This window comes from Zootermopsis nevadensis, unplaced genomic scaffold, assembly GCF_977971745.1.
Source record: "Zootermopsis nevadensis isolate Lab colony 2312 unplaced genomic scaffold, Znev_1.0 Znev_ptg000021l, whole genome shotgun sequence".
NCBI classification, from domain to species: Eukaryota; Metazoa; Arthropoda; class Insecta; order Blattodea; family Termopsidae; genus Zootermopsis; species Zootermopsis nevadensis.
In genome coordinates, this window is record NW_028259153.1 from 10709820 (window position 1) to 10736154 (window position 26335).

The 26335-nt window shown below is 36.8% G+C and overlaps 1 protein-coding gene across 8 annotated transcripts in view; it reads right to left on the minus strand.

Annotated features, from left to right (window-relative positions):
- Positions 1-26335, minus strand: part of LOC110827125 (long-chain fatty acid transport protein 4-like) — a 194267-nt gene that overhangs the window by 15376 nt on the left and 152556 nt on the right. For 3 of the 8 annotated variants that reach the window (XM_087353197.1, XM_087353198.1, XM_087353203.1), the window contains one exon: positions 5652-5929. In XM_087353197.1, the coding sequence (XP_087209323.1) occupies positions 5652-5929 (278 nt within the window). Of the gene's footprint in view, positions 1-5651; positions 5930-11345; positions 11598-11838; positions 11866-12019; positions 12071-14956; positions 15077-17150; positions 17356-26335 lie in introns of those variants that run through there. The other 5 variants (XM_087353199.1, XM_087353204.1, XM_087353201.1 and 2 more) reach the window with 5 other exon arrangements.

The following is a 26335-nucleotide window of genomic DNA, read 5'->3' on the forward strand; positions in this document are numbered from 1 at the left end:
TAGAAATACTGCTAACAGCTGCCTAATAGTAGGAGTGCTTGTAAAAGAGAACATTTTGCCGTCTGGAATCATTACTGAAAACGTCTAGGCGTCTACAAGATAAAGCTACATTTTTTTAAAAAATGCTGAGGTTTGCTTTTTTTTAACCTGTACGTATACAAGTTTGTGCGAAGAGTAAAAATGCAGATAGAAATTTCATGACCACGGCGGATGTATAAAGGACTTTGTAATATGTACAAGATAGTTAAGGATTTTGTAATGCAATACAGAACAAATTTGTTTATTTCTAATTACCTAACCTGTCCACCACAGTGCACCTACTGTACGTTAAAATTAACTTGGTATGGTGATTTCACACGATTTACAAAATCAGATTTGATGTTTAATCGCAGGTACGCCTGTGTAAAAAACAATCGAGCGCTAAAGTTTCATGCATGGTACAGACCTCGTGGAAGACAGATGAAAAGAGTTCGTGACGTAATACACATTCCCAAGGAAATGTTTACTTGTCAGTAGATAAAACTGTCAATAACATACAATAAATTGCCACTTAAACTAACTTAATTAAATTTATAGTTTAGATGCGTCATGTTTGTGTTTTCAATTGATACATATATTTATTCTTCAAGTCTATACACAAAACATTTTAATATTGATTACGTATGAATAATATTAATAATATTAATTATATTGTTGATAATTTCACAGAAATAATGAACAAAATAATATAAACACGCCACATAATATGCAAAGAATCAGAAGATAAAAGGAACATCCACAACTACAATCTACAATCTACAATTACCGAAAAGCGTGCATTAAAAAATATTGAATAGTTTTAAAAAATAAACCTGAAGATGATGCTGAGACATCGAAACATGTTGTAATATATAGCGCAAATTGTAACATCGAGAAAAACGATGAATAGCGCGAATTATTTATATCAATTTTAATTTTAAACATCAATATTAAAATGTTTTGTGTATAGACTTGAAGAATAAATATATGTATTAATTAAATTTGTGTCTGAATTTCCAAATCACAAATTTATTATCTGTTAGAAGATAAATAATGAATTCTTGTCGACTCCTATGCATTTAAATCCAGTTGGGCATTGTTTTTTCTACACAGCGCAGTCAGGAATCTAACCTATGCGTTTTTTTTCGACCCAACTCAACAGCAGGAGCGTCCCACTTTTCGGTCCGAGCCTGTGTTCACAAAAAGAACTATGTAAAGAGACACCCAATCACCCATCCTTACACTAAACCCGTGTAGTATGGTAAGTTACTGCGTTTAAGATACAGTGCTTATCAAAGACGTCTTTGAAACATGCATCAATGTTATTCTTCTGGGTTGTAACGCCTCGTGGACGATTCGGAGGAACACATTGCCTCCATCTTCAAAGCTGGCGCTAAAAAAACAGATGATCAGCAGTGACTTTATCGCCTTATCTCTTTTCTGTAATACGCAAGAAGCAGGTAAGCAATTTTGTAACGTGCACTCGTTGCATTTTAAGACTTTCGTAAACACCTAGATATGATAACGCTGAAAAGTATGTATTTGCACAAATATGAGCGTAAGTTTACAGAATTCAGCCCTCGTCCCAGCAATCAGTTAGTCCTTGGTGTACTGCGTAATGAAACCTGACGTTTGATTTCCCCTAACTTGTACTTGACTGAAGCAAATTCGGTGCTGAAACGAACGACCATCATTTTACTTGATACAGGAAGTGCAGTGTAGTTGGGTACAACGAACTGTAAAAGCAGGCTGTGGGCGCTCTGCATGTGTTACAAGTCTCATCTCTCTCCTGAGAAGAATCTGGTGCAGTAGGACAGATACGAAGACACTCATCGCCCTGATGACGAAGGCAGTTTGACCTCTGAAACGCTGATGGAAATCTACCATACTACACGGCGCAACAACCCACATCTTCGGACTCACCGCTGTGAAAACCTTAAATCCTACAGATAAGAATAACATTGGAGTGAAGATTCTACCAAGTTATATGCAGAGTGTTACCGTGTCGACTAGAAAACAGGATCTTCGTATACAAATTGCTCATTCGGGGTACGCAAACAAGCGGTGGGCTGGTGTACCATAAAACAATCTAAAGTGTATGCCGGAAGCACCAGTTTTTATCGGGGCAGTTCTTTTGTTGTTGTGAATTTCGCCAGTATCTCCAACAGAATGCTAGGATAAAAATTTAAATATTTCACGATCGTCTCCTTCCAAATCCTTAAGTACTTAATATCATTCTAATATAATTCGAAGCTATAACATCTGTAGTTGAGATGTCGTTACACAACCAAAGAATCAATCTGTGAATATTATAATTGTAATATGAAACGCTAATTGGATAGCATTACTCGTTTTACAGATACATTTTGAGTTGTTATATTTTACTGACATTTTATCTGTGTTTATTCTCCTTGGTCATATTTGAGAGGGAGCAATAAACTTTTTAAGTCTCCCCACCATTCTCTCAAACAAGTCAAGGCCTTCAACCAAGACAACAACCATAAGCGTAAACATGTCATAAGTTAAAGTTTGTAAGGCATCGTTTATCATTTCCAGCTATGCGTTTCGCACTTAGGAATGGTCGAACCTAACTAATTATGATATGTTGCTGTAGCGTAGGCCTTCGCCCTTGGTCAGCGTTTTCGTTGGGTGTTTTTGGGCTCAATTCGGAGTTGAAAAAATCAAATAAACGTACGTCCAAAAGTCACCATCATCAGTGTGAATAGTTTAAGTCCTGCTTAAACAGTGCACCTGTGTCTGTCTCGTGCAAACAGTGAAACTGTGTCGGTCAAGTGGAGCTGTCAGTACCGCCACTAACCGTTTTAGTGGCATAGTAACTAGTCTGAAGGCCAAACAAGATGTGTACAGGCCTTGTTGCCATACAACTGCTACAGAATTTTGGAAGATCAGTTGAAATGGTCACTAAAGAGAGGAATTTGCTTGGCTGTAAATCGAAAAGAAATCGATTGTGGGCCCATATTTATATGAAGTTTACGAAAAAGTTTTGCTGCGTAGAACTAACCCCCAAAGATTTTTCAGACCTTTTATCCTGTGAAAGCCCAATCCGAGTTCGACTCCCGGATATTAAGAAGAAACAAATTTTGTGTGTCCGGCTTTAAGATTTGCATTATCAAGAAATGTGCTTCAGGTATAAAGAAATAGGCCATGTCAAAACGCAAGGAAAGCAAACGTGCTCCAATATCTATCCCTGTCAGCAAAATGCTGCCTGGATGATCTTCTACTCTGCTTCCGTGCGCGTAACTTTAGAGCTTTAGAGTTTAAACATTTTCGATTGTTCTCAGGAAGTGAGACAGTGAACATATGTTCAAGCAGCATAGGGCAAATGATTCGTCACTTTATGTCATCAGTTCTAGCAGTGTTTCTAGAACAAAGAAACTACAAACCGCAGACCAAAACAATTTAATCCCTTCACTGAGGTACGGAGATACATGCCGATGAGTCCGCCCAATGATGGAGGCAGTTAGCATTTCTGAAACGTCGGTGAAATCGCCTCTGAATGCACATTTGATAACATATGTGCAGCTTTGAGTCGGTGACTGGCCATGGACTGACAACTGGGATCGATTCCCGTTAGGGGCAGGGATCTTTTCTTAGCAGCCTCTCTACAGCAGTCCTGGTATCCACCCAACCCTCTGCACAATGGTACCAGGTCTATTCAGGAGGATAGGGAGGCCGGAACAAGAAGATGACCATCTCTAACGAGTATCGAGATTAAGGATAACTTCTAATCTCCTAATTTGTCTTCAAGGCATGGTACTTAAGCCTGCGAACAACTTCACACTTTTATCTTTGCTTGTATTGTTCCGAAGTTCTCATTGGACTGTGTTTCTTGTATATGGAAACGCGCTGGTCTAGTATTACATACAATGGCCAAAGTTTCCTTGGCGATAACACTATGGCATAATAAACAAAATGTTAAGATGAGGTCGAATGTTATCAGTGGCATAGTCAGGCGTCAGTTTTCTGTCGCTGTTCACTGCTCTACGTAACCCGGATGTCTGAAATAACAACGGTCAAAAACGGGAAGTCGGATTGACGAATATTAGAAAAATATTTCTAATATCTTGCAGCATGCTTTTTAGCAGAATTCATAATAACGGGTTATAACTATAAAATTACGTAGAAATCTCGTTTACAGTTAATACCCAGTTACACAGTTTGATGACCGATATTAAGAGAAAGCTATAGTTGAATTCGTACATGTGTTTTAAACTGGATCGAGGTTAATAAACGACGCAAAAGCTTTCAATGCTTAATTCAAACAACTTGTCAACAATAAATAAAAGTCTTTTCTCCATTCTCCATACTTTAAACCGGATGTAAACTTATTACCGAGTAATTTATGTATTTCCTGAATTGTCTGCCGTGGTTGGGTTACTGATACGTATTTTTTAGCCTTAAAATTACGTCAATCAATGTTATTGGCTCTTTGGCGTGTCTTACAAGGAGAAATGTGTCTGAAAAATGGGGCTATTTCATGGCTCGCACTAGAATTCTTTTGCGATGCACGTGATTATGTTTAACTTCGGTTTAGAGTAAGAGTGAATGGAAATTAAGAAAGAGAAAGTGACAACCTAAAGAGGAAAATTGCACAATGAGCAGCTTCACAATTTACAGAATATACTTCAACAAATATTATGAATGTGATTTAACTAAGGAGGATGCGATGGTCAGGCGTGTAGCACACGTTGAGATGGAAAGTGAATTAACATTTTAGTCGGCGTATATGGGACAGGAGAATGAAATAAAATAGGATTTTAAGAATAAAATGTAAGGATATGGAGTAGAACCGTCTAGCTCAAGATATGGCCCAGTGGTGAGCTCTTGTTACGTTAATAAACCTGCTTATTCCATAAAATAGGATATGTTTCTAACCAGATAAGCGACTATTAGTGTCTCAAGGAGGATTCTGTTAGATGAAGCTTTTGTGGTAAATGAAAAATAAGGAAGAAAACATGGTAAGATTCTGACACCACGAACTTATAGTCCAGTAGACTGCTTAAGTTTAAATTAATTGTCTTGGCAGCGCAAATGTATTGCTCCTACAGATTTGGAGAAGGGGCAGATGCAGGAATTAAAAGTGTTTCAGCTCAGCTATGCCCATCTCCAGAACCTACACTTAAGATAAGGTGTTCACACCGCCTGTAGATCATCAGGATCAATCTGCCAATAGCGAATAAAAATAGTTTTCACTAGACACAAAAATAAATTCATAATTATAAGATATATATTCTTATATTATAGGGCTTGCGACGTATATGCGAGACAAAATAAACCATAAGAAAACCTTGCGATAATTAAAGTAAATCAACCACCAATATACAATAATAATATCTATAATTTATCAACAGCCCCTATTAGGGGATTTCACTACTTGAGACTACCAACAACTGCTTTAGAACTCTGCCCCATGGTCTTAAGATAATCCTTAAATAAATACATAACAATACTAACAACAAATAGTCCAGTCCCTCTCAGACCAAATCAGCAAAAAAATTAACTGTTTACAAAACCCTAAATAATGATTCATTCTCGCATAGAAGCCAAGTGCTTTATCCACTGTGGACTAAATGCACAACCAATGCCAGGATCATCCTTGAAGTTGTACTTACGTCACATCCCTTGGAACCGTTCTGAGAGCGATGTAGAGCCACCGAAACCCGCCTCCAGCCGCCAGGTAAGCAACAATGGCCACAAGAATGAGTTGTATGAGGAACATCCAGCCCATGAAGTACCAGACGAGCGCGGAACTCGCCGCTAAGACGCCGATTATGGCAAACATGACTCTAGCTGTTCTCAGAGCTCGCCTTACTGAGTGTTTGCGATGTATCGGTCGGCCTTCTACTGCTGACCGCTCCCCGCACTCCACGTCCTCAGCAGTGGCCGCGTTCTGTAAGTATCATGAACGCGGAACTAATCACTACATGGCAGTCACTTCAACAAGACCGAGCTGGGGTCGGGGTTCATCTGCCACTCAGTCGATTTAATGGCTGTGTTGGAGCCAATTCATGCAACCAAGTGTACTGGGGTCCATAAAACACAGTCTGATTAAAAGTTAGTTACGCTCACAGAACCCTGAGAAATCTCACAAATGCCACTCGACGTCAAAATGTCCAATTTTACAAGTGCTGCTACCGCATGGCACCTTCCTGCCATCTGATGCGACACTCAATTTCCTACCCGCGGGTTGCGCCTGATTGGTGTTGGTTTCCAGATTATTTTGGAATTTCAGAGTACACAAAGATGAGTAAAATATTGGTCAACCCTGCTATATAAGTAAGGAATTATGTCGGCGATCAATTTGGCTTTATGGGCACTCATTAGAAATATAACTACATTACTTTCAATTGTACTACCCCTCTACTTTAACACCATGCGTAAACACCTAGTTCGTAACACATGAGTTAAGAAAACTGCTCTTAACAGTGCCATCAACTGTGCGTGTTAGAGACAGTAGCACATTCATCTTCAAAGCAGGCAGTCTGCCCTCTCGTGTCAACTTCAAAGACGTTTACCATGATATGGCAACAAGTCGTTGGTAAACAATAATAACCTTTGGGAGGGACATACTGCCTCGGTCTTGTAACTTGAACATTAATGATTATTCCTTCGAAACGATGAAGCCTACGGTGGCACAACCGGATTACGCAATTTTCTCTGGTTCATTTGTTTCATCAGCATCCTGCCCTCAATCACTCTCAATTTATCGTATACCAATTACGAATTAATTTTTGTTATGTCGTGATATATTTAATGATGCTGTATTACGCGGTATGTTTATATTGCCTCGAATGTTCACTCATTCGAAGTTTTCATTCTACGTAGAATTTTTAACAAAAGGTGTGTACGCAGATTACCAACATTTCTTAAGAGGGGGATGATATTAAAGAATTTATTGACTACCTACATCTGAAAGGCGAAAAGTAGAACACGTCATTAAATCGTAGTATTTTATGGAACCCAAATGCCTGCCTACACAAACCCCTAACCCCTCCACTAGTTCTTATTCTAAGCTAGATAACAGATATTAGGGGCATCAGTACTTACGAAGAATGTTTGTTAAGAGAACACCCTCCGCGGTAATAAGATAGCTCAACACTTAACATATCTTGTAAAGAGGCTGTTTCGACGTTTCTCTAATGTCCTGTGACGACGTATGAAGTACTTACCTCAAGTAACACGCCATCTGAAGAAAACTTCGAATGAGTCAACATTCGATTCAATATGAACATACAGCATAATACATCATCATTAAATATATCACGATATAACACAAATTAAATTCGTAATTGGTATACAGAAAATTGAACATAAAATAAATGACCCTAAAAGGAGATTGAGCTAATTGTAGAATGACTTGCATAAAAGACGGGAAATACCTTCACTTTTTAGCTATTACCGATTTATTTTCGAAGGACTTTTTTTCATAAAGTTACGTGTTTGTACATAATGTGAGTATATACAATTCTGGCACACGTTTTAAACATATCAATTGAATTAAAGATGTGGAGGCAAAATGCAGGTTTTTGCACGCGGCTGTCCTCAGAATATACGTAGTTACCACAGAGAACTTTCACTTCCGAATTTGCTGAACGCTGAGAAAGCGGTAGTGAAAGTTCGGGCTTCGAAAGACGCAGGGATTTTTTGACCAACTGAGTAAATGCCAGCCTCTCATGGAGTCAGTTACGTAAACCGATAATTGTTTATATTTATAAATGTTCAAATAATATGAGACGTAGTTCATTCAAATAACGTGGATGACGAGAAGTCTTTTGCCACGCACACATATCGACCGTAAGCAAACCGAAACTTTCTAAATCCTTCAAAGAAAGACGTTGCGGTAAAACTGCAAAAACGCAAATGGAAAATTGCTTCCTGCAGTCACGTTCTGTGGTCGCAAATTCAGGCATTCACCTTCGAGTCAATGAACTGAGCCGGCAGTCAGTACAGTCATCTACAGTCAACTAACAACAGGATTTCATTACTTTCCACAGAAGAAACCAGTACACATCAATGTCAGAACTGTAATACCGTTATCATTGTTAACCAGACAAGTGTGAAAAGGTGCTGTGTACTCCAAGTGGGAATACGCCACCATATGTTCCCAAAATCTTTCCATACAATTTTACATATCATTTATTCTTGAATCCTTTCAAACCGTGTAGCGACTCAATGCAAAATTATATATACAACTATTAACACTGAAGGGTAGTATATTTTTAAGTCAAACGCGTTTCGACCCCAAGGGGTCATCTTCAGTGACCAATTAGTTGTTATGAAACAATACAGTTCTTATTGGATATAAAAGAATATTTTAAAATATTATTAAAATTAAAACTGATACAAGTAAGACATTTATAGAATGAAACGTAATTATTATTGTTCTCAACGCCACACTCACTGCAAGCCTTAGTATATTGTTCGCGTTATGTTGACGCTGAGGTTGATGCACCTTGCAATCTTGTGTATTCAAATGTAGGTCAGAAGCGGTCTGTCGAGCACGTCTAACAGAGCTGCTACTACCGGGTGGATATACAAACACAGGAAAAAATCAATCTTGCCAACTTATTGTCTGTAATATTTCGTTTTGTCTCTGTTGACTGCGAGATCAAAGAGCACATTGGGCTCATTGGCATTCTGTTAATTCATTACCGGTTAGTTATTCATAGTTTTGTAAATATCTTTCTAAGACATCGAGATTACGGCCTTTGGATGCTATTTTCAATATGCCCATAGTATTATCTATGGGACCATACGCATGATTCTGGTCTAAGATATGTTGGCCATATTTAGATTTAGTTAAATTGTATCTGGTGTTAAAATCTCTATGGGTCTGTCAAATGTATACGTGATCGCATTTGCCACATTTCATCTTGCACACTCTGAAATTTTGATATTATCCAGTTTTTTGCGTGTATTATATCAAGATTGCAACTTTGACCCCTGGTGTTTTTAAATATTTTAGTGAGGATCCTAATATCATCGCCAAAATATGTAAACTCCGTAGTGGAAGGTGTCATAGTGGATAACTTAGGCATTTTAATAAACTTTTTATATTATTTACCGACATCTGCGTGACTGCATCCATTATTATATGCTATTTGGTGTATAGTTTTAATCTTTCTCAAATTCGTCCTTGGTAATCGGCACTCTGTGTAGTCTGTCGACTAGGAAATTGAAAGCCGCTTGTTTATGGGAACCGGAATTGTTGGATGTTTTATGTATAATTGTATCGGAAAAAGTGGGTTTCCTATAAATGCCTAAATTAAAACCTTCTGTGTCTGTATATAAAATAAAGTAAAAAAAAATCATTTTAATGTTGAGCTTCACTTTCATTTTATATTTTTATTTTTTAAAATTCGTTCAGCCGTAGTAAATGTTTCATCGTATATAACTATTATGTCGTCCACATACCTGGCGATGTATTCTATATATATATATATATATATATATATATATATATCTATTCTCTATCATGCCTGAGTAAAACGTTATCTCAATCTCTTGCAAGAAACCTTCAGCCAAGATGCTAGTTATAGTGGAATCCACGGGAGTGTCATAAAATTGTTGCCACCAAGTGACATTAATAATATTTTAAAACATTTTTTTATACCCACAAAGAACTGTATTGTTTCACAACAAATGGACAATACTCCTATCTGTACACAAGTTAGAATTGGTATTATCTCTATATTTTTATATAGTTTTAAAAGTATTGTTCTTGAAATGTAACATTGTGTGCTATTGATTGATTGGTCACTGAAGATGACCCCTTGGGTTCGAAACGCGTTTGACCTAAAATATACTACCCTTCAGTGTTAACAGTTTTTGGATATATCATTTATACTTGATGTTCATGAGCAAATGCAATGTTGTATGTAACACAACTGAAATTAATTTGTCCTTTATATCATTAAATATCTGACAGTCTGACAAATTCCAACTGTGTGAAATTTAAGGTTCTCAAACACAATTTTCTATTGGTACTCAGTGTTTGTAAATTTTATGATAATGGAGGACTAATGATTACGTATGATCAGAAACTAACCTGTCTGTCGTTAGACGTCGAAGGACGACAAGTAATCTTTGTAGGACTAGTAAGGTCGACCGTGATTATAATTACGTGTTTCTTATGCGAGAGATCGATTGCATGCTTCAAACAATATGACGTAAAAACATGTTTTGCTCTTTAGTTTGGATTCCATTTACTTATTTTATCTTAGATTTTGTATTGAGCTCCATTATCCCGTCTACCGACATAACTCTCTCTCTCTCTCTCTCTCGCTCTTAAACGCATGCACGCACGCACGCACAGCAGTACACAAGACAAAGGTGTATGAAGCATAGGCCCATTTTGAATTGAACACACAACTTGTGTAGGGCGCAAAATAAAAGTGACTGCATTTTAATGTTCATTTTCTAGCTTCTGAACCATTACAACACAACTGTATCTCTACAAACAATGCACATCAAAGGTTCAAGGTAAATAGATACTTGGCACCGTGTTGTAAAACGTATTCCGTCTGTTACGGTCTGCAACGATTATCATTAGAACCTTTTCTTGGTTTCAAAGGCAAAATATCTTGAGAAATTCAAAAGCAGTAAAAAACGCACACGAGTTTCAGGGGTCAACTTTTGAAACTGCTTCATAAGATGATTAAAATTATATTTTACAGGTCCTATTTCAATATGAAGTCATTGTTATTATACGCTGATACGTCATATAGTAGGCAACATTTTTGTGTTTATACGGTTCTCTCGCCTGACACGTCATCATATACAGGATACTTAAATGACGCAAAAAGGGACAAACTCTTAGGGCTATAAAAATCTAATCACGTCTCGTCACCAGACCAAACGAAAAGATTGAAATAATTCGACAAAATTTTACCTTTTTTTCATATGGGTGTAAAAGTTAATCTCTCACGTTCTAGGAAAAAACAAACTAAGGGTATTCGAGAAGAGAGTGCTAAGGAGATTTGGACTCAAGAGAGGTGAAGCGAAATGAGTATGAAAAATATTTATGATGAGGACATCCGGAATTTGTAGTCATCATTAAAAATTAGTCAGATGACCAAATTAAGCAACCTGAATGACACAGTTTTTGTCTTTGAAATGTGACCCGGTACCAATTGGACAAGAGGCTGGGTGGGCCCCAGAGCCGGTCTGGACGCAGCGGCTACAGGAAAAAAAAAAAAATCCTCTGCCCCCGTCGGGGATCGAACCCCGGTCGTCCAGTCCGTAAACAGTCACTATGCTGACTGAACTAAGCCGGTCAGTAGCCTTTTTTTTAAAAAAAAAATTACCTTATTTGATGACTCCTCTGAATTGGTGCTGCACATGGCTGCTGTAATTCGTGTACCGATGTCTTTTAAGGAAGCGAACACTAATGATGATACAACCTGTTCACCTCTTCTTCGAAATACATTAGTACAGAATCTAAACACGGTAGCGGTTTCATTCGAAACCTATTTACAAGTAGGTTAACGTGCCAAATGCATTCAAGTCAAATAGTTACATTTTTTGCATCAAACTGTTAAGTTTTACAAAAGGCATGAATGGTAAATAGATTTAACCTATCAGAAACTATAAAATAGTCCACAATCATATAAACGTTTGTACCTATGCTATATAATTTTCACACAGGACTTTTCTCATAACGCAACACGCCACTCAATAAATAACAAACCATTTACAAAATTTCATTACTTTGCAATTAATATTCTTAATTATTTCTTATATTATTAACTACGCCTTCTTTATTAATCGACAGAATAAATTTACGTATAATCTACTCACACACTTTAACATTTATTCAAAATAATCAGATTTAGTAGTAAAAAATGTTTACTATCGTAAATAACTTGTGTTAAACTATTATTTTTGTCTTCGTTTAACAAAAGCAGAGTTAAGTCTGCCGTCCACCATAGAAGCCGAGAAATAACTGAAGTCAGTCAATCATCTCTTATGTCTCGCTCACCCCAGCCGATTTCACTGCGTCCTTCGTTGACGGCATGTCCTACATAATACTCTTCCGTATTCTGTTCAGGTCTTGAGGAGGGAGGGCGAGAAGGGGGGAACAAGACCCGTTTATTCTTGACTTCCCCGATTAAGACACTAACTTACCAGGTAGTGATTCAAATACCAATGTCCCCCTTAGCATATTAGACATTCAAGATGAATATTTAAAAATATCAACATTACATGAAAGTCTCATCAGACTTGCTTTTTCTGCTGTATAAGTTCTATTTGTTTTAATTCAAACAAGCATGAGGATTAACTGGATATGGGATCAGATCATTGAAAGGTTCTCAGGACAACGCAGAACATGATAGGAATAAACACACAGTACAAAAATTCTGTCGTGTTTGCCATAATTTGACTTGACCACTGATATCTGCAATATTGCAGTGACGTCAGATTTGCCTAAGTCCATAAATTTTGCAGGTTTCTGGCTGAGTGATGACGTAATTATGTAGGATCTCTCTAGGATTCCCAATTCGGTGTTACCCAGTCAGACACTTGGTGCGCAACTCTCCATGTAAAGGTAATCGTATTGTTGCCCGAACGTAATAAAAACTGAAATGTGTGCACAAATTTTAGTAAAAAAACTCCCCAGTGTAAAAAGTTACGAAAATCCATTCCGACTTGTTACATGCGAACAGACGGATCACAGACATGACGGCGCTGATAGGTTTGTTGAATTTGGCGTTTCTTCTTTTAGTTTCGAAGGCAGAAAATATTCATCGCCGACACCGGATTCGAAAATGTCCATCGGTCATAGCAGAGAAAACTCCTTACTTACGTTGGTTGTTGTAGGAGAATAATGCGACTGATGCTTGAAATATAATGAATTAAATCCAGGCTCATCGTTAACAAACGAGTATGGCGTCAAAGCGAACAATTCGTGGGGTTCTCTCCGTGATAACTAATTCCAAAGATAAGATCCCTACTAGAGACATTAATAGTTACTTAGATAATCAAAAATTCTCGGCCTTTTACGGGTTCAAATCTCGGTCCGGAGGCTGGCTATCATGGATTTCCTCAGCCCCTCCAGGCAAATGCCGGGATAGTACCCTAAATTAGTCCACGACCACTTCCTTACGCATCCTTTCCAATTCATTATCTTCTCATTCGACGCTGTATAATCTGAGCCACTGAAAAAGCATTGTTTAATAACATATAAATAAAAGACAAAAACCTCAGTCAGGAAACAGTGAATTCCCGTCGATTTATTAGATTAAATTTGGCATAAAAGTTCTGATCAACGTTCTTTTGGGGGACAGATTACATAATAAAAACAAGTCCATAAACAACAGAACGTTTCCTGTTACATATTTATGAATGAGTCTGGTAACCCTACTCTTGGGGGTCAGTGACAGAACGTAAACTCTTGCAGGTAAAAGGCGATAGAATCGATTTGAAAGTCTAGAAAGAGAATTTCTTGAGATCCACATACTGATTAGCATACTTGTATGTTGAAAGTGGAACATAAGTGGGACAGATTTCTTTTCGAGAAGGTACTAACTATTCAGCTACTCCAGAAATTTCCTGAATTTTACGGAATATAAAACTTCTTTATCGTGTCACAAGAACCCACAACTGGAACCTGTGCTAGGATAGATGAATTCAGATCACACTTTATATAAAATTTCTTTAAAGTCCGTTTTAATATTATCATTCCATCTAAGCCTAGGCCTCCCAAGTTGGCTGTTCTATAGGTTTTCCTATTATAATTCTGTATGAATGTCATCTCCCATGCGAGGAACATGCCCGCCCATCTCATATTCTTTGATTTTATCAAATAGAAGTATTTGTTAAAGGATCAATCAGGTGAATCCGTTACGTTCTACCGCCTTAACGCGCAAGGCACGGTTTAAAAGATGTCATCACCTAGTCACTGTCTTATGTTATATTATGATTATATTCGAACTTTCCTTGTAATGTTTAATTGAAACTGTAGAAGTAAAAAATGGTAATAAAATCTGGCATTATACAGCCTTAAAATTGTACTACAGATAAATTATGCGTGTAATTTTAAATAATTTGGTTGTTGGAGCTGAAAACTATCTGTGCTTCATACTCTTACAGCAACTATGAAAGTGACAAGTGTAAATTAGTGAGTACACTTGGTTTCACAGGACACTGAGCAGATAATGTTGAAAGTACAAAAAGTACCACTAAGTTTCAAATCGAAACCTCTCAAAAAGTAACCTAGTGACAAGCTCTTTCGAACATAGTAATGATTCTTCGAATTCCATAAAAAGTGCGGTATTTCTTAATTATCTAAGCAGCCATTAATTTATCGAAGAGGACTGTTCCATGTAGGTAGAAAAAATATTATTAATATTAATAATATATAATGTAGTTTGAGGAAAAAATATTGAAGTGAAAATTATACATAGGCCTACCTAATCAGCTGCAAACGAAGACAATTTAAACTTTGAGATTACACCCTTAAATAGGTCACCGTCCCTTTTAAAATTATACTCACACAACATCGGCAGAACACATTGTCTGTAGTTGATAAAGTTTTATTAAATAACAGGACGATTCATCCATAACTTATATAAATTTCTAAAATCTACTCGATAAAAATCAAGATTTGAGCTGCGTATCATCGTTAAATCTAACCAAAATAGAATTTATACAAACATATTAAATTCCGCTAATGCACAGCTACGGAGCAGTACGACAGAAGTTACATTATCGTAATTATTCAACTCCACCAAGAAGAAATACCAATTAAAGTGTTTTATGAGAAGTGAGAGATTTCTCTTGTAATCATCACATGATTATCATTATCTGTACTTAGTCTTTTTTTTAGAAAGTTCGCTTTTATTCGATTAGAATATGTAGAGCGGTAAATTGTTTTATCAGTCACTTCCTCCGCCACGTTACAGACGCATAATCTTACCTTTTGACAAAACGCCAGAGTTCCTGCTATGTTTTGGTAAAGCGCAGCCAATATCGATTGAAATTATTGTATCGTTCTAATGCGTAAAGCATGTAGTACCTAGTCCTGTCACGCACAGTTACTATTAGTTAAGACATAGTTTAGTCACTGCTGCTAACGGTCGAACTGAACCACAATACTGCGAACACTGTGGAAGTAGAACGCATGCTGACTTCAACCAACTCTCTCCTTCCTGACTACAGTTGGTAGATTTTAGTAATTTACTCATTTAGGACAGGGAAGTAAGAACACAGAAGCCACGTATAACGACTTCTCTTGTTTGGTTACATCTCAACACAAACAAGTTTGGTCAAACATGATTGTGCCATTGAATTGCGGTACTTTCTCTTTAACGCAGGTCATTTTTGTGACACAGAAACCGGTCACATTTATAAGATGCAAGTGAAAGAGGAGTAAATAAATATTCAACAAAATAAGTTTTGTTTAAGTCGAAGTAGTTCCAGGATAAAATTTATAAAGTTCATGGGAATTCATTCTAAATGGTTCTGAGGCCTGTTAACATTACTGTACTTCGTCCATGTAACCCATGAATGAAATCTATGGGAAAGATTTATTGAATATTAAAGTGCGTAGTACAAATGTAATTTAATGATGTATTAAGTTAAGGTAAATATTTCCTCTCTTTATTTAAAATTATACAGTGTCCCAAAGAGTTGTATACATACAAGGTTAACATTCCAAATTATGTGTATACATCTTTTGCGGACAGCCTGTATATTACCGATTTTAATCTTCCATTTACACCCAATTCTTACAAGAATTTTCCTATATTTCTTAATTCTACAGCATTAGTACATCTTCTTGTTCTGTCGTAAGGAATTCCTTAATTAACAGTAACTAATGTTCCACGAAAAATGTTCCCTCTGCTTCCTTGCTGTCGAAAATTTTAACAGAGTATACATGTAATTACCCACTGTGCTTTAATGACATGTCAGCGGAGCTTCAAATTGTATGGACATTACTGCATATTTCCATTATTACGAATAGCGTAAATTTTTTTACAACATGTTGTTCTGCAAAGGAACTTTTTAGAAATAGCGTTCCAGCGATTCAGCCATTAATTACGTAGAAAACTTTATTTACTTTTATTTACCTATTTATTCTTGGCTTATTTAACGCTGCTTTTAATTACACAGAGTACATAGCGTCCAATAAGATTATAATAGTTGATAATGAATCATAAAATATGTTTAAGGAAGTGGTCATGGCCTAATTTATGATTAAATCCATATATTAGTTTCGAAGGAGCGAGGTAAAGGACAAAAGCCCTCAGTCAAGATAGTAAATTTCCGTTCTCAAATTTGAATTCTGGATCTACCAAATACGAGCAGGTATGCCAACAGCTTTCTCCACGATGTTATGTGTGGTGTACAAATTGAGTTATACAGTACATTCATAACGCTCATTACATTCTCTAATACTTGGCTGCATTTGGTTTAGTGGGCTGCTGTTAATCACGTATGTAAACAAATTTAATTTATTGTCATTGTTAGTAATATACATGAAGTTCATTTTATGATACGCTTTGGCCTTTGAATTTTGATCTGGAAATTCGTATTGAATATCAACATTAAAATTCTGTCACACTATTCTTTCGAAGAAAATATAAGCTAAAAGCATAAAATTTTATAAATAAAGAGGCCTACAGGGATTTATATTTATGCGGTTAATTATCCGCACGTTTATTAGCAGACTTATGGAAATAATGCTATATATATGGTTATCGTATCCTGGGACAGTAACGTAGAACATAATACCATGCCCGAATAATCATTCATGTCCATTTATAACAATTACTTAGGTCTAAACTTGAAGACAATGCAATTAGAACAGTTTTGCAAAGAATTCCCCGTTCACATTAGCTACAATAAGAAAACAATAAACTATTTTCTTTGAGTGAGCCGATTGTCTCAGATTGTAATATTACTTACTTTATCCGGGAGTTACCTGCTTCGAATCTCGGTCGCAACCTGACTTAATTTAGCAGGTCGCCTCAGGCTTGAATATTTTCGACTTAAACAGAATGTTAACATTCATTATGTCATATGGAGAATATAATTTCGTCTGTGACGCATGCAACAGTAATGGCTACGCTAAAAAAAACACCATCTCACTACAACAATCATGTACTCACGACAAAAGAGAGATAACGACGAAAAATTATCCTGATATATGGAAACAACATCAAGGAATGTTGCTAATTAATGTCTCTTCTTTAGAGATTATTACATCCGGTACGCCACACCACTGAAGCTGTTCACACAAAATATCCGTTTGCGGAGTCATTCTCTACTCTCAGACAGAAAATGACGACTACATCACAGTCTTAAGAGTGGTCCTATTATAACATAATTATGTGTATTGTACTATGGCCGAGAACAACATCGCAGAAACAGTCAGTAAACGTATAGTTTCTATTCTGTCACCATTCTAAAACACGAACTGTACTTCCAAGCGGTCTACCTCGAATTATTGATCCGACGAAGACACTTGCGCCATAGAAACGCGCTTTCGTAACAATAACATGCTAAAACAGTGGTCCGCAAACCTATTTCGGTTCGATTATAGCACTAATTCACTTTATCTTGACGATGGAGAAGGTAAGTATCTGTGATATGTCTGCAATACAGATACAGAATTGATATTTCTACGGAGGTATTGAATGTTGCGCTGTGTAGCCTTGCGTCTGTATATCAACGTTTCGAAGGAATATTCTATCGCCGTCTTCAGAGTTAAAGACGCAAAGACGCATATGACTAAAGTACAACACAGAAACAGAATCTAAGTTAGTACTGAGCGCCTGTGAAAGACTGAAATCTATATATTTCTACTCTTGTTAAAATTATATTTGTTAAGATTCTATTGTTATGGTGTAAGCTTTGATTTAAATGTTGCAGTAGTGGGCTTATGGTTAATGACTTTGTAGTAATGATGTCTGTACATTTTGTTTCACATCATGTGAAACGTCCTGTAACAGATTCAGGGAAAAATATAATTTATCAGTAAAATGATTGGCGTTTAAATCCAAGTATTAGCATACAAATCCATCACTGTGATTCAGCAAGGTTTTACGTTTACTGCAGCGTACGAGACAAAATTTACAGTATTCGGCATGTAAAAGCAAAACCTTCAGTAAAGATATCCAAAAACCAAATTGCGAATATTCAGTCATAAGGCACCTTCCCTTCTTATCCATATTCTATTTTATGTAGTCTGGGAGGAGGGGATATATGACTGATTTGTAGAAATATTACTGAATATATTAAGTTATTTGTGCTGTCAAATTTATATATATATATTTTATTTTATTTGTTTTGTAGTGTTCTGTCTGACGACAGGTCCATATATTATGAACAGGATCCTTCCAAACTCTTCGTATTACATCATTCTTCGGTTTAATTTGCCTATGACTTATATCAATCTGAATGCACAATACTGTCCCATATAATTACCAGATATTAATTCAGACATTAGTAGGACTGTCAGATTGCTCCAAAGCCGTGACGATACATGCATATATCCCTGGTATCCTTACATGCATTACTAATTGCGAAATGCAATGACAGATTTGTGATCTAACATCCTGGCGTTAATATGTGTGCAGATAAAACAATGCTTGTTAAGAAGTTTTGGTAATTTTAATTCTTTTGTTTACAAGCTCAAGGTTTTATTGCGTAGGCCATGACCTTAAACACAATCTTATACTCTCCACGTGCCTCACACAACGTGCTTCAGTAACGGATTACTTTTATGGTTTACTATGTCATGAAATAATACTTTATTGACTGTGATTTCAAACTGGTTTCCTTAAAAGCGACGTACGACTTACCTGCTAGCTGCCCATCATACAAATTAGTCAGTATTATAACGAATTATATCTTCATAGTTGTGCCATTTTATAAAAAATGCAATTGAGAAATTGTTTTAATGCAAACGTCAGCAAAACGTAGGTCGTGAAAGTGACAACAAACTTGATGAACTTGCTATGATAAATGTAGTAATTACAGGGCTACAGATGTATTCATAAGTTTGGACCCTCGACATTTATAAATATGACACACAACTGACTCCGTGGAACAAGGCCCTTCCTGAGAAATTAATAGTGGCTCACTTGGTTAAGAAATCCACTACCTTTTATAGCACAAAAGATCGCTCCCCGCTAACAGAAAAAGTTAATAACAAAAATAAAATTGTTTTTAAATTGTCTATTCTAATCGATCTTCTAACTACGTTATAATATTGCAAGTACGGTATTGCTTGATATTGGTATTACTGTGATGGGGTGAAAACGGGGATTTAATTCGACCCTTGTCAATGACCCAGATAATATAAGAGTGAATATGGAGCAGCGGTAAAAATATATTAACAGGGGAAAAGCAAAAGACTCGGAGAAACCAACCTTCCGCAGTACGATTTTGTCCACCACAAGTCCAATATGGACTGACCTGGGCGTGAGCGAGGACCTCCGCGGTGAAAAGTCGGCGGGGAAGGTTTTTCTTACTGTCTTCTGGGATGATAACAAGGCGCAACGATCCAGGCAGCCAGTTGAACTTATTGCTCATCCTACGAAGGTTTGTTTAGGCTACATGCTTAACAACAGAGACAGAGTTGTTGCCGCACTATCACGCTGAGTTTCAACCTTCTTTCAGAGTCGATGCCTAACACCAAAATAGGTAATACTGAGAAGCAAAACCTTATAGTTTCACAAGATGAGCATGGGAGAGTTCAGAAATGACTGCAGAATTTTAGTCAGGAAGTCTCTTCCAGAAACCACTTGAGAAGCGAGGTGTATGTGGAAGGACATATTAAAATGCAATTTATTTGTATGAAGATGGCCGTCTTCAAGGTTGTTGCGCGGTATAGTCTGGTGGATTATCGACATTAGAGACATATACGTACTTTCTGCCTCCAACATTAGCGCGGTTAATATAGTGTTAACGACCATATCAACAGCCTAGATAAAGAGCATTGAATGAGAGGATGAATTTAAAATAATAAATTACGAGGAAAAATGCAGTTATGGCATAACTAATGGCACTATAGAGGCATTTCCCAGGAAAGACTGAGGAGATCTATGTAATACCTCAATCACAATAACCAGTCTCTGTTCAAATATTTGAAACCGGACACCAGCAAATAGATTTAGTTACTCTAACCACTTGGCTACGGCGTTCGTTAGGTTGGGTTCGGTAGGGTTAGGTTGGGTTATGCAAGGTTAAGGTGGGATGGGATGTGTTAAGTTAGGTTTGGTAACCTTAGGTTCCGTTATGTGAGGTTAGGTTTCTATTGTTATCTTTTGATAAAACGAGTAAGGTACGTTAAAGTCACGGATATGTCAATGTCATGTCAAGTTCACACCAATCTCAAACCTAGGTTCTGTTCAATAATGACATTTAACATTTTCAAGATCATTTTAAAACGACTATTTCTAACATATTTCTGCCGAACTGTGCATATCTGAGTGACAATACCCACGTAACGTTGAGGTCGCAGACAGGTCAAGGTCATGCCATAGTTACAACAATACAAGTCTTGGGATTCTCCGAAGTGAGGCTTTTAAAATTTTCAAAATAATTCGAAAGTCATTTCTTCTCAAGCATTTTTTCTGCTTGTCTATAGGAACCTGAGTGGCCAAACACATGTCAGATTTAGGTCAACGAGAGTTCAACGTCAATTCAAAGTCACGACAATACCAGTCAACTCTTGATAAGTAGCACATGATCGGTTGCTACATGTTTATGTTCCAGTTAGGTTAGAATGGCTCTGTTTGGTTATTAGAGGTCTTTTTGAAATATTCATAGACGATGAAACGCAATGATGATTTGCTTATGTGCTATATTTGGTTGTGTTATTTTGGGTTGGTTTTTGAGTTAGGTTAGGTTCGTTTAGTTTAGTTGAGGTTATGTTAGTGGTACATAGACTTAGATTGTTTTGCGCAAAGGTCTGTTGTTATGGGAGTATATTTGTGTAATTTAGGTTAAGTTACGTTAGTTTATGTTAGGTTAGTTATGATCCCTAGCAATGCTGTTATGTCCATATCATAATGATTTGTGCCTGCACTTGTCGTTACAACTGAGTCTGTTTTTCCCGACCCAGGCTCAGCCTTTATCCGTAATGAATATGCAGACAAATAAATAGTTAAGCAGACTACTTATGTACATAGACTTAATTGTTTAAATAGACAGTCGACGGATAATCAAGATTTGTCTGTTAAATGTTTAAAATTTTGTAATGACTTTTGTTTGTAATGTTTTTGGGTTATGGTAATTTATGATTTATTTCGATCTCCAAGGTCCAAAGGAAAATTTGGAAATCAGGGAACGGGAGTAACGTCTATGTTTTTGGAGAAGAGAAACCCAATTCGGCTGTCGTCAATTTGAAGGATCTTTGTCGTTATTTTCATTACTGATATTTATCACGCTTCAATCTCGCAACTTCAAACACTTCTGCAGACACCAGACATTTCATAAGCACAGAGTGCTAAGTGCAAGTTTACATGCATTGTTAAGATATGTTGCGGGGGGGGGGGAGATTCAGATGCTTAGCTGTCTTTGGATTCAATCATTCATTTCATACAGATGTGACACAGGTGCGAAACTGTTAATCTGATTGCAAAAGAGGCATATCTCCCTAAAAACAAAAACTTGCTCTCTTTAATCTGTATTCGAAAGCCAATCAAGATGCTTTTAAATGAGGGAAATTGAAAAGTTTGCAAGGTCCGTACACACAATTTGGAAGTGCGCTTTAGTTTATGCATAAAAGAAGCAATTCCATTGGTGAATCCGTCTTGAAACGTTGATTGTCAAGTAGCTAGTGTTACCATGTTCATAAGAAACGATCATTGGACTATATCCCGAGACCGCTGAATCTTGTCTGCATCCTTACACTCCTTGCCTTTCAAAAATCATTTTATATTCTCATCTATTCCTAGGACTATCAAGTCAACTCCTTCCGTCAGAACTTACAATAAAACTTTTTTATACATTTCTTATCTGTCCCAACGCTACTTCCACAAGTTGAACACCATAACAATTATTGCTGAAGAATATAAATAAATGCGTAATACTACAGAAGCAATGTGCTGTTGCAGCTGATGTGGACGGATTTACCGTCAATTTGTGAGAAGAAAATTATGAAGATTTTCATTATGTAAGTAACTATAACATTCTAGGTCTGCGTGGACCTGTAACCAAGACTACGAAATTATTTGTTTGTGTGTTACCAGTTATTACAAGCAAAAGTTTTATTACTCCGAAGGATTTGAAAATAAAGTAGATTTTTAAAGTAAAGTTTGACGTTCCAATACATGTGACCGTCTCGCACTAAAGTATTTAAGTTTATTACATCAGGGCCAGATACTGGATGAACGCTTCGCAGAAGGTTTGTTTTGTTTATTTTTGTATTCACAAGAGAAAGACAAAAACCTCATATGACAAATATTGACAAGCGTTCTAATTTAATAGCTGTGTGTGTCAGAGCTATTCAGAACGTTATGTATGACGTGCAGAAAAAGAGCATTCAATGAACCAGACATGCAGCAGAACGTGCGATTGTGCGTGAAGCTATCTTGTCTCTCCCGTCTTACGTGACGCTGATATGAATGACATCTGATGGTATCTTCTATGAGCAGTCGGATGCAATAGTCATTTTAGACCAATTTTCGAAAAATATCTCCGGTGAACAGAGCTCAGGTGATAAATCAATTTTCCGCCTTTCACATTTCAATATCGTGTTGACAAGACACCGACAACGGTCCATATCCTACGTCAGATAAATCCAATCCCACTTTCGTATCATTATTTTAAGATCCGTATTATAGACTATCGTTCTATTTGCGCCCAGGTATCTAAAGCCATCTCTTCCTTTCAGACTAAAGGAGAAGAAAGTGACTACATAGAATCCTGTACGGAACCAATATGAATATAAACATAGAACCATGTGGTTAATCCGGATGGCTGGAATTAATGAAAGAGACTGGATTTTGTTGGCCCAGGACGGGGACCGGCGGAAGGCTTTGGTTAATTCGGTGATGAACCTTCTGGTTCCCTCAGCCATCTAGTTAGTTAGTTGATTAGTTAGTTACATCATCTGAAAGTTAATACATTGCCCATATTAGCTTACTGCATCTGTTTATCCGTTTGTCTATCGGAGTTCTGCGCTAAACATTTATCTATAAAAACATTTTTCGAACAAAAGTTGTATAAAAAAATGAAACATTGTTTATGCCTAATATATTTTCCAATAATGTTACGGTTTTCCAGAGATATAAAGAAAACGACACTTTACTAGCAATAGATATTACGTCACCTACTGAGTTGAGGCACTTGTGCGGTAAATTAGAAAGGATAAGAGAGGAAGCGGTTATTGACTATTTAAATCTACTACAAAGGGTGGAAGGACCAATTATCGCTAAGGAAACAGATAGCTGCGGTCCAGATTCGAGCCGACTGAAGAAATCAGATTCATTACCAGCTAAACGGACTATTTAGCAACTCAGGCTTTTAAAAACAAAACAGAGACTTGGCAAATAAAGAGAAAAGCACATTGCTAGCTATAAATAATATTTCTTTAATGTATTTCAGAAAGACATGCCTAGATCTTGCCCTTATCTAAAATTTATTCATAATTAGAAAGAATACGAACAATTTAGCCTTGCTAGGCTATAATTGTTGCTTTAAATAGGCCAGGATACGTGATGTGGTTTGTGTGAAGAATCGAATAATTCACACGTGAAGTAACAGATGTGACTGAGTACGTACATAATAATAGTACAATGAGAACACTCCATGTTGGCGTGTCTAATTTCCATGTTTCGTGAGCACTTGCTGGGAAGATACTGAGCAGCACAGAACCTCTATAGAGTTCTATGAAACAGATAAAGTCATACATACCTCAAGCAGCTGCGACCAGATGGCACAATGCTTTGGATACTTCACAATACTCCAGAAAAATAAGTTTTTCGCTCGATCTATTCAATATTCTTCGTATGTGAATAAAGTGATGTATAGGAAGCTTACTATAAATACCAGGACTTAATTTTATCTTATACCTTTTCAGCGAATTTTAATTTATCTTCTTTTAAAAGCATCCTTAATTAATGTCATTCTCTTCATAACCAATCACACCCACTGTTGTGAGATTTGTTTCTTAACGGCGTCTATGGTGAAGATGGATGTCTTCTGGGCTGTTGCGCCGTATAATCGGTTTCAAGTGTCCTCGAAGAAAACAAGATAAGCATGTAGTATGTAGCTACAGACCATAAGGAAATAGAGATTCAGTTCGAGGGCATAAGCGATGTAAGACCGAAGTCGTATTAGAAAACACTCCCTGAACAAAAACCTAAACTTATTAGAAGACTAGCACAAGTTTCTCAGATACAGATCGGCCAGCTACGGGCTTCGGTATCGGGGATCGACTGCCATCATAGACAGGATCTTTTCTGTTTACCCCCGCGTCCAGATCTTCTCTGGGAGTAATGCAGCTGGTTGGCGGGAGGGGGGGGGAACTGACTTCTTATCTCCATTTGGTGCTAAGGTTAAGAATATGTGGGTGTGGATCTCCAATCCCCAAACGACTTTATGACGTGGTTCCTAATTAAACGCAGAGAAAACTTAACATATATCTCAGCGACTATCAGCTTCATAAAGGACTCTGCCTAAATTAAAAAAAGTGAATATATTACATTACAAAAACGTTTGCTACTTTTTTGGAAGTTGCCTAGACTTACACGCTTGTTGGCAGCATGAACTCTGAGGATTACAAGAGCAATTATTGTTATATTATAATTATTTTACTTTACACCATTGGACAATGTATCTTGCCCATGAGCCAGGGGTCAAGCCTTGTCCCTAGGTATTATTATTTTGACTATTATTTTTTATTATTGCATATTACATGATATTTTGAAATTGTTATGTTTACTAGTAGCCTTCTGTAAAGTTAGTTTTCGATATAATTATGCAAATTAGGCAGCACAATAATAGTAAGGAATTAAATTATTATTATTAGTCCTCTATTAGATGTATCTTTGTCCGTCTGTTAATAGGGTCTCTGCTTTAAATGCAGTTTGAAAATGTTGATAATTTTAGTTAAATTTGATAACAGTTTTTTATAATATTTATTTTAATTTTCGTCACATAACTGAATTATGTACTTGAATTAAATATTTTATTATTGTGACTGTATTGTGATTCATTGCCAAAATATTTCTCTCGTTTTGTTTATCTTGTTTGTTTCTGTTTTCTGACTCTCTTCTTGTCTACCCTGTAATGGACCTGCCTTCAATTGTTGAATAAGCACGCAAATAAATAACTCAATTTATTTATTATGAGATTCCATTTATTTAGATCAGTCTTATGCAGCAGAAAACTCTATTCAGATTTAAAATAAATCAGTGTTTTTAACAGTTTAAAGTGCCATAATTTTAACACAACTTTAAAAATTCGACTTCAGACATATACATAAAAATTCAACACATGCACGGACAAAACACTGTCAAAATAGCCTATATAGAATACCGCAGTCAAGTGACTAGAACTCCTGGTTCTTGTTCGATAGGTCCCGGATTCGACTTTAGTCCTTGAGAATGGCTACCCGGACTGAGGTTTTTCGTAGTTTTTTTTCCAGCCCCTCCACGGAAACCACAGAGCAACAGCCGCTTCTTTCCATAGTTTTTCTGTTCGTTATTGACACTAGTCTGAAATATTGAGTAAGTCCTTAAACAAATTATAAACACATACTTCCGAAATAAAGAATTTCACGCTGATGTAACTTTAAACTTGAGACAGCAAACTACTGGCCAACCCCGATGACCCTGACTTCGAGTGTCATTCCAACAGTGAAAATCGGACACTAGGTCCTAATACCTAACCTGCTCCTGCATGTATGAAATTATTAGAGCCATATGCGAAAATGATTAAGAGTCGGTCGCATAAGGGCTGGAGTGAGGAAGACGGAACAAGGAGGGGATGGTGGCGGCAGGTGAGAGCTGGAACCATGCAGCTGATCACTGATCCAATTAACCCCTGGGCGTGTTGCCCCATCTATACTACAATGGTCGTCAACTTGGAACCGATACTCCAAATGATGTGTCTGAAAATATTTAATTATTTCTCTGGAAAATGGTACTTCAACACGAGTCTAACATGTTTAAAGAAAGCTGTTTGTAGTTCATCCAAACTATGAAATGATTAATAAAATGGAAATAAAGGTAGTATAATTTTACGTAAAATAAATAGTGTTCAACCAGTAAGAGTATTCCATAAACCGCGCCCTGACCTATTACAGGCCTTACGTCAAATATTTAAGTGATCAAAGTGT